The sequence below is a fragment of the Bactrocera latifrons genome, unplaced genomic scaffold, assembly GCF_001853355.1.
Source record: "Bactrocera latifrons isolate USDA-ARS-PBARC rearing strain unplaced genomic scaffold, ASM185335v1 scaffold_91, whole genome shotgun sequence".
Classification (NCBI taxonomy): domain Eukaryota; kingdom Metazoa; phylum Arthropoda; class Insecta; order Diptera; family Tephritidae; genus Bactrocera; species Bactrocera latifrons.
The window spans coordinates 1,039,338-1,055,359 of NW_017537612.1; the positions used below are offsets into that span (position 1 = coordinate 1,039,338).

At 37.1% G+C, this 16,022-nt stretch overlaps 2 protein-coding genes across 3 annotated transcripts; both read right to left on the minus strand.

The window, feature by feature from the left end:
* Positions 1-3,625: 3,625 nt before the first annotated feature.
* On the minus strand, positions 3,626-7,053 carry LOC108977571 (V-type proton ATPase subunit S1). 2 transcript variants are annotated; one of them, XM_018947301.1, is made up of 5 exons: positions 6,776-7,053; positions 6,418-6,722; positions 4,917-5,169; positions 4,255-4,628; positions 3,626-4,190 (listed from the first exon to the last, which is right to left on the minus strand). In XM_018947301.1, exons 1-5 carry the CDS (start codon positions 6,960-6,962, stop codon positions 3,981-3,983), a joined length of 1,329 nt encoding a protein of 442 aa, XP_018802846.1. In that variant the 5' UTR covers positions 6,963-7,053; the 3' UTR covers positions 3,626-3,980. The 2 variants fall into 2 exon arrangements, with proteins under 2 accessions (XP_018802846.1, XP_018802847.1); XM_018947302.1 differs by having other exon boundaries at positions 6,418-6,868.
* Positions 7,054-7,118: 65 nt separating this feature from the next.
* LOC108977570 lies at positions 7,119-13,603 on the minus strand. The gene is made up of 12 exons (XM_018947300.1): positions 13,156-13,603; positions 12,630-12,935; positions 11,964-12,558; positions 10,860-11,906; positions 10,622-10,793; positions 10,080-10,550; positions 9,883-10,017; positions 9,740-9,824; positions 9,500-9,689; positions 9,264-9,414; positions 9,074-9,203; positions 7,119-7,381 (listed from the first exon to the last, which is right to left on the minus strand). The coding sequence occupies exons 1-12, from the start codon at positions 13,220-13,222 to the stop codon at positions 7,284-7,286; spliced, it is 3,447 nt and encodes a 1,148-aa protein (XP_018802845.1). The 5' UTR covers positions 13,223-13,603; the 3' UTR covers positions 7,119-7,283.
* Between the last annotated feature and the right edge of the window lie 2,419 nt (positions 13,604-16,022).

Genomic DNA, 16,022 nt, shown 5'->3' on the forward strand with positions numbered 1-16,022 from the left:
GCCGTACAAACTGAATGATCGGAATCAAATGCTTGCATGAGAAACTTCCTCATTTGACGATATATCTTCACGAAATTTGGTAAGCGTTATTTTTCATAAAAATAATGTAATATCGGAAGAAATTAATCAGATCGGTTAACTATAACATATAGCTGCCATATAAACTGAACAATCGGAATCAAGTTCATGTATGGGAAACTTTCATTTGACGTGGTATCTTCACGAAATTTGACTTTGATTACTGCTTAAGGTAATAATATAATCTCCGAAAAAAATTTTCAGATCGAATTACTATAGCATATAGCTTCCATACAAACTGAACACAGAATTACTAACAGAAATAAACCTGTGAAGGGTATTTAGCTTCGGTGCAACTGAAGTTAGCGTTTTTTTTGTTTTTTTTTTTTTGTTTTTGGTTTTGGCTCTTTGAGACAAATTCTTCATTAGATATTTTTATCTATTGTAAAATTCACAAGGCACTACTAAGATGTACCGACTTAATCAGCTGTTGTAAACAAACTGGTTGACAAATCACGCTCATATTTAGCATAGTAATTGAGGATAGTCCTAGCAAATTAGAAAAGGCATTTTATTACAACTTTCGGGTGCTTTTTTGTCACAATATATATATATATGAAAATGATCTTCATGACGAGCTGAGTTCATTTAGCAATGTCCCATCTATATGTACATATGCGAACTACTGCTTCAGTTTTTATGACATCGCTCTGGTCTCCTCAAGAAGCTGCTCACTGGTCGGTTTAATGCTATGTTCATCTGCGAAAAGAATTGAAGCTATAAGAAGTGCAGCCGAAGTTAATGATTTTTCTTGTTTTTAGGATCAATAGAAAAAGAAGAATATTTGAAACGCTTTAGACTAAACTTAACTGTAGAAGTGTGTCTTGTATTTTGTCTAGTTTTACTTTCTTTTCATACGAAAAAGCTTTATAAAAATAATGAACAAGTCATATTATTATTAAGAATACGATTGGACCACATTATAATCGATTTTTACAATACATTATGGATAACTTTATATTTTTACAAAATTTTCAAAATTAAACTAAATTGTTTATAAGTACTTAAGTACACACATATGTATAACTGAACAACTTGAGATCTGAAACCCACAAAGATGATAACTTGACCGTCGATTTGCTCAATTGCGACATAAATCAAATAGCAGAACAACGATTTATGTTCGTCCACGCAAAGACTCGTTAAAAACACAGTCACTTTCACATCGATCCTGTTTGTTTCTGCCAACATTCACTGCTGGACATCATCAGACAGGTTGGTGGCGGTTATTTGCTCACTTACTTATTTACTTACGGTACTTACGCGCGGCGGCATTGACACAGATTGTGTGTGGATGCGTATGCGGCTGGTGGCCGGCGGCTGGGTACGGCAGTTCATATATTTTGATTAGGCGGCTTAATTGCGCATGCGCGAGTAGCGACAGCGAGCAATAGATTTCGTTTTTCATAGAAATGACAACGAAAGTCATCTGACCGGTAGTAATTTGAATTGAATTATAATAATAAAATGCAAACTTTCAAGTGCAAAATACTTGAATATGCAATATGGTTACAGAAATATACATATATACCGTTATGCCTACACGTTGTTTGTGGTTATGCAGAAAGCGAAGAACTTTTCTTTTCATTCACCAGGCGGTATGTGTTTTGGTTGTTTCCAGAATTCACTTTTCTTTATGTGTGTCATTTGGGCTACCAGTTTGCGGAGCAAACGGACAGAGTAAACAGGCCACTCGCCGGGCGACATGCTTGTGTTGCGTTTGTTTGTGTATGCGTTTTGACTAGTTTTTGCTAATGCTGCCCGATTTGGGCGTTAAAGTATTTATGTGCACAAGTGTATACCGGTCAAAATTAGAAAGTAAAACTGCTTGAGCTACAGATCGATAAGCAAAGAAAGCTTGTCAGTCTACATAAATGGGATGAAAGGAAAAAGGCACAAAACACACATGCGCAGGAATATGTGCAAAGCGCTACAGCGCATGTGTAAATGCATATGAACATTTTTTTGCTGACTTTGTAGTGTAATACTTAGTATTCTCAGTCATTGATTATTCTTTCTAATTGCGTTGAGGTTTCCTTTAAAATTGGTGGCTGAAATTTTCTTACAAATGTTCCTAAAACCTTTTTCTATGCAAAATTTAGACGTATTATCACTATATTTGCAATTTGATCGAATGGAACTTGGATTGGCCCATTTAACACATTTCCGATGGCACCTAGATCCACTGCATTGATTTTGTTTAAACTTTTTATTTTGCAATGCAAAAATGCAAAATGATGTAAAATCGATTTTTCAAAGTTGCTGGTCGAAAAATCGACCAATAGCTGTAAATGGCTCGCGCAAATCGAATCGATAACAAATATTAGTTTGGAAAATATCTCCCTTCCGCCTTTTTATCTTTTGAATTTCGCGGCTGTGTATGTATAAAGCGGTTCAGAACTCGTATAAGGCAATACTACAAACATACATCTTCGAAAGGTCTTGACATAACCTACAGAACGACGCTATCTATGCATGATTAGTTTGCATATTGCGTTCAACAGTTATAGACGTGTAAACATGGAGTTCACTAACGCCAAAATTTGCGCTATTTTAAAGTCTTCATTAATTAAAGGAAAACCCGCTAAAGGAGGTATTATGAAGTTGCCGTCTAGATGGAAACAGATTATCGAACGAAAAGCGGAAGGAAGATATTTGACAACCAAATAAATTGGTAATGATATTATAACTGTAAACGATTTTAAATGTTAATTCAAATATTAAAATAGTTTAAAAAACATATCATTTGTTCATAACTAAAAAATTCTTAATTTATTCTTCAACATCTATGTCGTTCCCCTCAAATTAATCCCCCATGTCCGCAATACATTTGTGCCAACGTTTTTTTTACAATTGAAAACAGTTTTTAAAGTCAATTCCTTAAGTCAGTTCCCCGGAGCCAGAAATCACACGGAGTTAAATCAGGCGAATAGGATGGTTGTAGCGCTATATTGGTTGAAGATTGGGCGAAAAACTCACGAAGTATCAAAGCAGTATGCGACGGCGCATTGTCTCATAATTCTAGCATCATTTTACGAATAGCTTCGCGCAAATGATACTCAAATAGTATTCCTTGCTGACAGTTTGGCCGATCGGAAGGAATTCGGAGTGCACCACACATCGAAAATTGAATAAAACTGTCAACACAAGCTTGCTTTTTGACCTGCTTTGATGTGTGTTTTTCGGCTTCGGATGCAATACTCATCTCCAGTAAAAATACGTTTCATGACATCCTTACACAGACGTTATTGCAAAAAAAAAACTTAGTAATTTTGAAAATAATCGTGCTTTGAATTTTCTTAGGCCCAAATGATCTTTCAAAATAATTTTCACTGATCTTTTCGTCGCTTCGCAAGCACAAATTTCTTTTCGTTATTGACGTGTTAAGCAGTTGATTGATGGTGGTTCTGGACTTGGTTCGTCGTCAACGTGTTCTCGACCCTCTTTGAATAATTTGTACTAATCAAAAACATTTGCTGCCGATAAACAATTATCACTGAAGGCCTCTCCAATATTCTTAAAATATAGATCCACATACATACATAAATTTCTTTTGAATAATGAGTATTTATTTTGAATATTCACATAATTACCTATAATCGTATATACTTCAACCAGATATTGTTGGCTAATAAACATCATAACACTATAGTCATTTAAGGGTTAATATAATAGTAAGATGTAAACATACATAACAATTAAAATAAATAATAAATGTATGAGGAAAAATTCTATAGCCAATGTCAGGAGCACAAAAGGATTTGCTATGCCGTAGGTAATTAGAATGAACATTTCCAACCTAAATTACATACACATTTGTTTACTTAGCAGGACTAATACAACAGCGAGCGTTTAAGTGGCCACAAGAAGAATGGACTTAAACTTAAAGCTATAATATTTATTTACTCCTGTATAAAGAGTGATAATTGCTTGCTGCGTGAGCTCTCAAATCGATTTGGTGTTTTAATATCCATCAATGCAATCAGACCCAGTGACAAAATGCCAACCAAGAATAGTGTTACCAAAATGCCAGCCCAAATAGGAGCCGTTGTAAAGCCAACACAATCGTAAACATCGCCAAAATGTGGCACACCATTCAACCAGGGTTGCACCTGAGCATATGTATAAAATATTGTTAAAACCAAATATTAATAAGTAAACACAAAATTTATTCACCTGAAAGTCATTTATGACAAGACTGTCACTGTCATTGCCAAATTGTAAGCTACGCGAGGAGCAGCGATATGAAAAACCTAATGGTGCCGACGGAATGCTATAAATTGTACCCACAACTGGTAGTACCGCTTTGTAATCATTGTACTCCACCTCAACAGCCTTCATGTACCAATAACCACGACTCAATGTGAAATTGAAGCGCAAGAATAATTTCTGTGTCTCCACCGAGAATATAATATTGAGACGTCCATAACCTTTACCCTTTTGATCATCAAAAGTGACATCTTTGTTATGCGAAATTAGCTTGGTGTCGTTTAATCTGCCGGTGATATTAATTACTGGAGCTGAAGTTACATAAAGCACCGCCTTGTCGCCTGTAAAATGAGAGAGTGGGATTAACAAAAGATCTATAGTGCCTTTCAATATTTTTTATGGCTAAATTATTCATATAATAAGCTTTTGATCTTGCTGGCTCAAAACATTTTTTCTTTTTCCAGATTTATCTAGCAAAAAAATCTGCCCTCGACTCGTTATTTTTTATAATTTATAGTTGAAATTAACAAATTTAAACTGGAAAGTAAAGAATGCAATCCACTATTACCCTCCCTTAGTATTCTAAAAAGTTCCACCGTTTATATTAAGAATATATAACGTATACCCACCAAGTGCTACGTAAATGAAAGTCTTGTCTTCCTCCTCAGTGGTTGGTGTTTGGGAAGTCGTTGTTGCACCGCGTTCCTCTTCTGTGCGTTCTTCACGTTCTTTAGCGTCCCTTTTAGCAATGTAATGTGTGTCATCTTCGCGACTCGCTAATATGCCCAACACCTCTCCTTCACCATAAATGGTAAGCGCATCATTATAGCCAGATACAATTGATTCGTCTTCTTCTTCAGCATTGCCGCTTAGATTAATGACCTTCGGTTGTGCAGAATGAAACAAAATTTAAATTCATATATGTATATACATATGCAGTCTACATCTGTCGCGAATGGAAACATATGCAGCGGAGCGCGCATAAGCAAATCAATTTGGTAACCCAGTGAGCAAAACAAGTTTATTTTGTAATTATTAATGCATTCTGAGAAATAATTTCAGCACTTTTTGGAGATTTCATTAGTTTCGTTATATACTTGATACGATATTAGGTCTCAGGAATGTTTCTGGATGTTTTTTCATATATTTTCATGGCACAGTATTGAAAGATATTACGACTACTTTGAAAGCGAAAAGATAGTTAATTTCATTAGAAATGTTCCGGTTTGTACGAATTGAAATGATTTGAAGAGATTCTTAATCCAACGAGAAAAAATACTGGCCAAATAGTTTACCATATTCAATACTTTAAGTATTGCTTTTTAAATTTTGAATTTCTCGAAAACATATAGAAAAAAGTGTTTTTCCTTACTATTAGTTGCTTACAGTTTCAATATAATTAATTAATTTCTAATATACTACAAAGAACGCATCCAACATATTTATGGGTTTACATGGATTTACGGGTTTCAAAAAATCTTTTTTTTTATTGTCCTATTACAGGTCTAGGTCCTAAGAGGTCTAGGCCTCTAGAACATTGTCCTAAATTTTCAAGTGGTTCCGAGTAATAGTTTCGGAGATGCAGCTTTGAAAACTTGTGTGCTCGAGGCTTAAGTGCGTTGTGTTTAAATGCGTTTTTCTCGAAACCGAACGTTTTTGAAGTCGGTTGGCAAGAATTTTTGAAAACTACTCCACCAATCTTCGTGAAATTTTATACAGGTCTTTGAAATACAATTTTTAAAGATTTGGACGAGGGCTTTTTGATTATAAAAATTTCAAAAAAAAATTTCGCAAAATTTCCACTGAAATTTGAATTCGTTTGAAAAATGTCTGCCAAAAATTTCAAATTCGTTGCTGGATATACTATTGAGAAATATATATGGATATTTTATAATTTTTTTCAATTTCCAAACATTTACAAAACAAGCAAAAATATTCAAATTGCAGTGCATTCCCGATTTCTCACTGGGATGTTTGTTGCGAACGCACATATGTATGCTAGTGAGCGCTCGAGCTCAAACCATATATACATACTTGTACACACATATATGTATGTGCAATGTGCATTCGCAGCAAACATTGACAATCTCTTGCTTTTTTTCATACTTATGTACATACATACACACATACCTCAATATTGGCATTGTAGTTAAAGGGCTCCGCGGCAAGAAAATGTTGCGGCAAATAGGCCCAAGCGTTCGACTTCACCACTTGCTGAAATCTCGGATATGCCTTGCCATCAATGCGTCCAGTTGTATTCCGCACAAAAATCACAATTGCCTTAGTGTCCTGAAACAAATTGGTGAGATCCTCTTCGCTGGCCTCGACAAGAGCGCGTGGCTGCAAATTAATGACACTGTGATGACCCCAAAAGAGGTACGGACCACTAAGTCCAGTAGCACTGCAAGTCGTAACAGCTAAACACAAGTAAATCGCTAGAAAAACGCAATGCATTATTGATACCAATATTGTTAATTATTTGCTGTACTGCTTCTCTGGGCACACAATGGCTGGCTACAAAGGTGACTTTTCACAACTGCTGCTGGCAGGCAAACGCTTGGAACTCGACGTGACATGCACAAAAGAATTTTTATCCATTCTTTAATCGATACTGATGGCGCATGTTTAGAGCGCAAACGCAATGCCAATGCTGAGAAACAAAATAATGAACTCATTTCCAACAAGCAGCTGCTGGGAGAAAAGTCAAATTAGGGGTGGTGAGAGTAGCAGCGGCCTCTACCAGCGAAAGGTGACGGCATTGCGGTGAAAGAGATTCAAATGCTGTAAATATTGCAGAGCGCAGCATATGAGAGAGCGATAGAGAAAGTGAGTTTGGTGTTAAAAATAAATTATGTTTATTTATTCATCGCTTTTATGCACTAAAATGATGTAAAAATTATACAACAAGGTGCGATTTTTAATCAACTCTGGACTATATGTACATATTTAAGTATGTGTGTATATGTTTGTGTATTTTGGTTAACAAATATTAGTGATCAATATAAACTCAACACAATCAAAATTGCGAATAATATGTAATTTGGCAGCGAACGACTTGAACGGTTGGTGAAACTTCCGTAAAACGTCTTAGTGCCTGAAACAAAATTAATGACATTAAAGAAATTTATGTTCATATTCATTTAAATAAATTATGTAAATAAGTTTCCTAAATAAAAATAATTGTAATTATCAGTATCGAAGATTGTAATTATTTTCGAATGATTAGATTTATTTGAACCTGACAACATCGGTAGTTTTGATGACTGAAGTATTAATTAAAAAAAATAAAATTAAAATATAAAAATATAAAAAAATTAAAATATATTTATAGTCAAAAACTAATATCAATTACTGCTTACAGAAGATTTCAAAAACATTCTTCAATTCAAAATACTGTTAGGTTTATGCAACTATTATACATTGTGTGATATGTTCACTCTCACCATGAGTAAACAAAAAATTCTAATGAGTATGAGAGAGATGAAACGGTTTCACACTGTGAGTTCATCATGAATAAACAACAAATAAATAAACAAGTATGACGGAGATATGATTTTTAAGCAACTTGCAGCCAATTCGGCTCTCGTACTGAGGAAATACTGCCTATTAGACACCCGTAATAAGGGACATTACTCATACTTAGCAAGTTCCCATATCTACCCATTACTGCGGAATTTCGTAATCACTTCGAAGTGAATTTAATGTCGGGGATTAAATACTGAGGTTTCGATTGGATAGTTTTGAAGTGGACAACGACAGTGTTATAATCACAGACACATTAGGATAAAATAGTGAGAGGTGGTGTCATTTCACCTAAGTTAGATACCATAATTCCCTTTCGACTACCAGATCAGTGAAGTGTCTTCCAAGCGGAGATAAAGAAAACCTTCTCATTCTGACAAAGAGAGAGCTTACAACAAATATATTTATATTAAAAGATAATCCAAGTGGCTTTGAAATCACTGAAGAATATTGAAGATAGTGAAATAATGTCTTAATCTAATATCCTATTTCAGGAATAACCTGCAATGGATTTCAGAATATTCCTGGCAACCGTGGAACAGATAAATTGGTTAGAACATGAACCACCCTACAATTAGACTCCGATTAAGAAGGAATACATATGTCTGCCTATGACTAGATATTTAATCGACAAACATGTGTTATAAATAGTTCAATCTCGGGGAAAAAATCCCCTAAATTGTTCAACAAACCAACAAAAGAGACATGTGCATGGAATATGGAATTACATAAGAAGTCTTGTAGGTGTACCAACATGTCATTGTCTTATTGTGATACACGCCAGCAGGCTCGGGATACTATAAAATGATTACTGTAGAAGCTGTTGAGAGGAAAAAGAAGAATACTAGTAAACTGTGGAAAATCTGCCATGCGAATGCAAGGATCATATCGGAATATAATCCCTACAGTTGGTCGCTTTTTTTCTGTCAATGTCTCGGTAGGAATATGTGAATTGACATGTGTCAGACTTCCAACCTGCCTACCTATATACCTATGATAGAGCTATTATTCTCTCACATTGTGCTGAGTTTATAACAATTTTCTAAACAAAAAGTCCTAATTAAGTTATGGAGAGCAAAAACCTGTATATATTAAAATATTCTTAGAGTCTAATAGACTCTAGTGCCGAAAACCGATGAATTGTATCAGATTGTTGAGTTTGAGTTGAGTTTGAGTTTTTTTTTTTTTTTTTTAGAAAACAACTTTTTCTTAAATTTGAAGAGCCTGATAAATTCACAAATTAAATTAACAAATTTACACTTACGTTTCTCATTTGGATCGCGCACACCACAAGTTCTATACGAAATGGTGGCTTTTCTTTTGGTGTTCACATACCCGGGAATGAACAAACTGGGAGCATCTAAACGCCCAGCCGCAATTAGGCGTGACATATCCTATAAGAAATATTAAAGTTAAAGCTAACTTTGCTACCCTTAAAATAACAATTTTCATACCAATTCCAAGCGATGTGCAATCGGTCCCTTAAAGTGTATGATCATTTGAATGCAAGCGCCGCCATGCAACTCCTTTGTTTTACGCGCGTCCACATCCAACATCCATTCTGGAATACCCATCACCGAGCGTAGTTCTTCCAAAAATTGAGCGCTAACAAAGCATAACAAGTAAAAAATGTTACAATATTTTATATTAAAAATGAGGTACAGACATTAAGGTTTGATAAGGTACTTACACAACAAATCTCGGTGGTTTTTGTAAATTAACATATTTGAAAACATTATGATCCGGTTCAATATTAGCGCAGGCGAAACGTTCCGAGGAGTATTCAGGGCCAAAGATGACTATTGAACGACCGATGGCACCCACAGGTCTTTCAAGTGGAAAGTTAGAGTCTGTGAGTACAACACGCTCCACACCGAGGTCTAGGAAGACAAACAATTTTAATATTTTATTTAAAAGGCACACTGCTTACTTATTGTGCCGAGACGCGCGCCCACATCGCCTACATAACAACGTAATGGATTATCGGGACCGCATTCCTGCTCGTACAAATCACGCTATAAGTTAGAAGAGATACATTATAATTGCTATTGTATATTTTTAAATCATTCGCACATTTAACGGATCTGCTAATTGGGTATAATACGGGTTCCACACATAACCGCCGGCAACACAACGTGTTATAGTGGGTTTTACGGCTGCATCCACACCGACCGGGTTCACAAATATCTGCCAGTTGTGATTATGGGTCTGAAATTCAAAATATTCCCCGATTAAAAACTAATCTCTGCATATTCTGCTGTATAACAAACCATATTTCGATCGTTTTTGCCAGGATGCCTTAATTTCACCTCGATAACAGTCTCCGATTGACTACCGTCCACATGTATCAACTGTGTCATTTTGATATAACCGTAGGCATAGCCGGTCGGATGGTGAAACGAAGCTATCGCACGTATCTCACGCGCCTCGCTGGGACTGTAACCGCGCTCCAGCGTACTACAGGCCCAACGTGCATTTCGTTGTTTTTTATGTATTACCACCGAACGACCGATCACACTGTTGTAACCGAAAAGCGGTAAATTTGTGTCGTTATAGGCGTCTTCGTACTGCACAAGCTCATCGAGTGTGCCGAATTTGCCACTCAGATCGCCCATTTCATATTGATCGGTTGTGCCTTGCTTGGGTGGCGGTGATGATTTGACATTTATATCGAAGGGATTCCAGTGCCCGTAGAGTGTGGTCGCTTCACAAGGAAATTCAAGATTCGCTTCGACTGGTGTCTACAAGAAATCGAAGTAAATAAATCTATAAATAAATAATTTCATGTTCTGATAACTGTTTAATACAATACCATGTGTATGTGATAGCCGCTGTTCTCCTTTAAGCCCTTCAATTGCACCTCGATGTTGCTAATGTCGTATTCCGATTGCTGTGTGATTTCCAAGCGCCCATTAACGGTCAATTCATCGCCGTTGGCATACCAGTCTTTGGCCACTACTTTGCGCCGGAAGTGTCCTATAATACTATTGAAAAAGTAGTAGCTTTGTAAGAAATATCCGCTAAAATTTTAACTGACTTCAAATACTTACACAGAGCACGCCAGTCGTTCGCCTCGCGCTACGGGTCCGAAATCATCATAGATTACCAGTGATTTTCCCAATATATTATGTCTACCCGATAAGGGCAAATTCGTATCCGTAAACATGAGGCGACTCAGCTTCTCGGCATTTTTCTTTCCACCCGCTATGGTTAACTTTCCCACACGTGTATCTAACGCGCCCACACGACACATTGTCGGCAAATGCGGTTTACAATAGTCATCAAGCGAGCTATTGCCCCACTGCACTTTGTGTGGATTGAAAACATTTCCGGTGGAAAGACAGCGATTTTGCCAGTCGTAAAAATCTTTGCCCGGCGCATTACTATGTATGGCCCAACGATGTTCGAATGTATTGTTCTGTGTAGAACCATCGGCATGTATTAGGTACTCAAATATGACTGTGGTGTCTTGCCAAGGTTCTTCAACCGGCTGACGAAAGAGTACGCGTCCCACCACTGGATAGCGGAGCAGCGCCTGTGCTGTATACATCGGTTTCTGATACACCCCATTTTTAAGGTATTGTGTTATAGACGAACAGCTCCATGGATTTTCGGTAATGTTATCAACATTTGTGCGATTATAAGTGAAAATGACCATACCGCGGTGTGCGATACTATTAAGTCCTTGCAATGGTAAAAATGTGTCCCAGTACAGACCACTAAGTTCTGAGCTAGCACCTGGCAGTAAATAGTTATGATAGTAATCTTTATTGCGACTTTGTAATTTTCCGCTCAAATCGCCAGTGGGATATTGATCTTGTGTGCCAAAACCTGGTGGTGGTATAGCAGATTTTTCCAGTTCGCGTGGATTATATAAGCCACCAGTGGATGCACAGTAACTCGGTAGACCTTTGCGATGTGGCACCGGTGGTAGCGTATGTATACGAAATGCAGAAACGTCTTCGGCAAATTTGCGATTAACAAAACGTGCCTGTTTGCCAGCCGATTCGAGCGTGAAATTCAAAAAAGTCGGATCAAAGCGCGAGCGTTGTGTAAACGTAATTTCACCTTTGATACCACCAGAGTTCAAGAAGGTTCTGCATAAAAAAATAAATTAAATAAATGGTTATCATTATAAAGGGCATAATTCCTACTTGTATGTCAGTGGTTCCACATGGCGAATTTGCGTACATGCCAGAAAGTTATCTGGATGTTGATCCTCGAATAAGACCAGGTACAGCGTGCGATGCGGTATAGATAAATCTGAGGGCAGCAACACAAATTTATCATCCCTATAAACTGCGCGTTCTGGCTTTTGTAAAGCATTCTTCGCCACACTTATCTTTCCCAATCTAGCGTCCAGATCACCTATACCCTTATTCTCGCCATAACCTTGTGGATCGAAAACCAATTGCAAGAAATTGCAATTATCTTCAGTGCGATGATGATCATTCTTGAATATGTCGGTGACGAAAATTTTCCAGCTATGACGTGTCATAGGTTTGCTGGGATCATCGTTAGACGGTTGCGCTTGTATATGATAGAGATCCGAATATATCAGTGTGTCACCGCCTGCGCCACCTACTGGCGCTAACCAACGAAAATGCACGGAGCCCGCAATGGGTGTGTTGAAACGCGCCTCTGCCATATGCTCCACCGACATCTGGATTGTGGTGATAGTGGCGCAAATGCGCGCATGCGAGCCAACTTCGGTTAGAACGAGAGATTTGCCCCAAATACCATTTTCACCTGTAGTGCCGAAAAATTTAATAAAAAATTAATTTTGATTTAGAAGTCTTTTTTAAATATATTTATCTCACCTATTAAAGTCATATCGCGGTACCAGGTGGTGGACTCATTACCGGGCAACATCAGAAAATCAAGCTCTTCGTCGAAATTCACTATTTGTGCGCCTAATTTCTCCACATTACAGCGCGACTCTGGATCAATAACAGTGTAATCTACAGGAAACTGTCTGACGCCCCAACTCCACACCTGATCCGGATATTGCAACGTGGTCTCTAATTTGGCGTTGATCTCCACAGTTGTTGCATTCGCTTGACGGAAGGTAATCTCACCGTGGAGGCCATGCTGAGAGAGGTACGCGATTAGCTGTTGTGCGCCGACTATTTACGAAGTACGCACGAAAACAAAAATACGATAAAAGTGGAAATTAGACATAAGGGATAATAAGCTTGGGGTACAACGCATGATTACGAATAAGTGACTTAAAAACGACAGTCTTTTTTGGTGCGGAAATGCGAAGAAAAGGAAACCAAGCGTTAAGTTTGTCTTGCATTTTTTCCAATACTTTGTTTTGTTGGCCTCGCTTTCTCATGTACTTACCAATATTTAGCGACAAGATACAAGCAGCGATGACTAATAGCAATGTATAATTGCCTGGAGACTTCATTTTGTTTTTCTGTACCAACAATATATTTACAAATGCCTTAATCAAAAAATATTTACACGCAGTTTAACATTAAATGCGTTAGAAAAATATTGCACAAACGTATAACAAAAACAAATTATGTTGAAAAAATAAATTAAAAGCTCCTTTCACTATCACATTGTGTCGAAATTTCCACTACAAATCACCACTGCTGACCGCTTAGCAAAGTCGCTCATTAACCTTTTACGCACAACTAAATCTGGTTTTCTTCGCCAAAGCCATAGTAGGTCTGTTGAAGTCGGCTTGAAAAAGCATTCGAGGTGGTTTGAAAGAGAATAGGCCATTTGGTGTGTGTTGAGCTAAAGCTTTCGTAACGAAAGTGGTACTCTTCCGCTTCTGCTATGCGCTGCGGTTTACCTCGCGCTTTGAAACTGGTTTTGAAGAAATCAGCTGTTTAAGTGGTTTGAGCACAGCTAATACGGTTCTTGGTTATGTTATGCCGGTAGTATGGTTGTTTTAACTGTTTATATTACGTGCAACGAATAAACAAAAACATTGTTCAGTGTGCATTTAGCAGCACATACATTGTGACCAATAAGTACCCGGTTGTTGTAAATAAAACGCCAAATATTAAATTATTTCTCAATATATATTTGGTCGCCTTCAAAGTAATGTCCAACAGATGTAAAACACCAATGCCAATTCAGTTCTCGAAACACTTTTCATGAACACTTTTTCGCTTGGTCTTCAGCTCCTTCATCGAATTTTGTTGTATCTCTTCGAACGTCTGAAAATGGGGTTTCCACGGAGCGGAAACTTCAGTTTGGGGATCAAGCAAAAATCGCGTGAAGACAAATCGTGTGAATACGGAGGTTGACTGATGGTATTCATTGCGTTTTTGGCTTTAAATGTGGTCACAATTGTATTCTTTTTGAAAAAAAAAAAATTCAGCTTTCTCGGGACGAGTCAAGCAAGTACGCGTTTTATACCCAAAATATCCACCAAAACCATTCGAATGGACCGGTGAGAGTTGTCGCGCTACCTTGCCAGCCTTCAAACACTTGTCTGACGTTTTTCAAGTGCCATATCCTTAATTTTTTAAATATTTTCATCAGTTGAAGAGGTCGATAAACGAGGCATGTCTTCAGCCCTTTCTCGGCCGTCGTTGAAGGTTTTGTACCATTTGTAGACTTGTGTTTTTGATGAAACGGAATCACTGTAAGCCTTTTCCAACATTCGCAGCGATTCCGCACACGAAATTTGGTTAGATATTCAAAATTTGAGCCACTTTCTTTGTTTGATATTTTCATCCAACGCACTTACGAGGTGTACCGACTTAAGCAGTTGCTGTAAACAAACTGGATGACAGATTGAGCTGATTTTTGGATTTTAGTAAATAAGTACATTCCTACCAAATTAAGAAATTTTTTAAATATCATTTACCCGAGGAATTTAATTAAAATTTTTCTGTAAGTTTTTGTCTTAATGTATTAACCATTTGAACTGCTTTTATTAACCAGAAATCAAATTTGTATGCTGAATTTTCACTCACTACATGAATACTTGTTAGTTTTTTTTTTAAATATATAACAGATATTCGCTTAAGAAAACATAATACGATTTTTTTCGAGGGTTAGCCATTAGAACTTTTTTTTTTTATTATAAAACCGCATATGCAAGAAATGTTCTACGTATCATTCTGTACAAATTTGCTTAAGATACTAGGGGCCTAATATCGGTTTCGAGCCAGCGAGTCCGCATCTGCTTTTTTACACTCTTGCAACCAGGTCCTACAAAGTATTATATTTTTGTTCACCTAACGGTTTTACGTATCATCTAAAACTAATGGTCAACATAATAGGTCTATTGAGCGTTCTATTCGCAACATCCATTCCATCTTGAGACCCAGCATTCATTATTGGATAATATTCGACTCCAATAGACTACGTCCAGCACACAGTGAAGAAAATATAGCAGCCGTATCTAAGTGTGTACACGAAGACCTTGGAGAGTCGCCTCGGTGCCGTTCGCACTAACCCGCACTGTCCTATGGAACGACTTGGGCCATTTTAAGTCGAGATAATAAATTGAAAGCATTTTCCCAAGCGACATTGCTTCACTCTATGGACGCTTTAAAAGTTCTAAGTATATCCGACGTTTTCGAACGCATTTCAATGGGTATGTAAACAAGCAAAAGTAGCCGTAGAGCAACCTGAAGAGGCCATCTCGATCATTTCAAACAGAAAAAACAATAGTTAGGTGTGGTTTGCAGGCCGGTTAAATCATCGGTGCATTTTTCTTAAAAAAAATATGTCGGTGAGATTGTATTCGGCTTTCGCTCACAGTTTGGCTAGTCTGGGTGAATATATGTAGCTCTTGAGTGTTCCACCAGTTTACATATTCCCAGCAGTAATTGTGAACCCTTAAATAATTCAACGACAAAGAAACAAATCCAAATTCTCGTTTGGAAATACTTACCTTCCAATAAAAAATTGCTCAAAGTAAAAAGTTGCATACACTTGATTCAGTATAGAAAAGAGCTACTAGCTACTTAACAGGTACTGGTAATACTCCTACACAATGAGTTTAGAATAAAAAACAAATAAGTTTGTCACATATTTCTTCCATTGCTAAAATGCCAACAACTTCTGCAGAACCTTTTTCAAACAAATAAATAAGCGGAAAATCACTAAATTTCATTTTTATTCAGTGTTTCAAACATCCACGCCATGGTGTGCACTGAGTCTCGATGTAATCTTTTTAACAGGCTTTTATCGCCTCTAAAATGCTGGTAGATTTTTCTAAAAAAGAAATTCTCTCT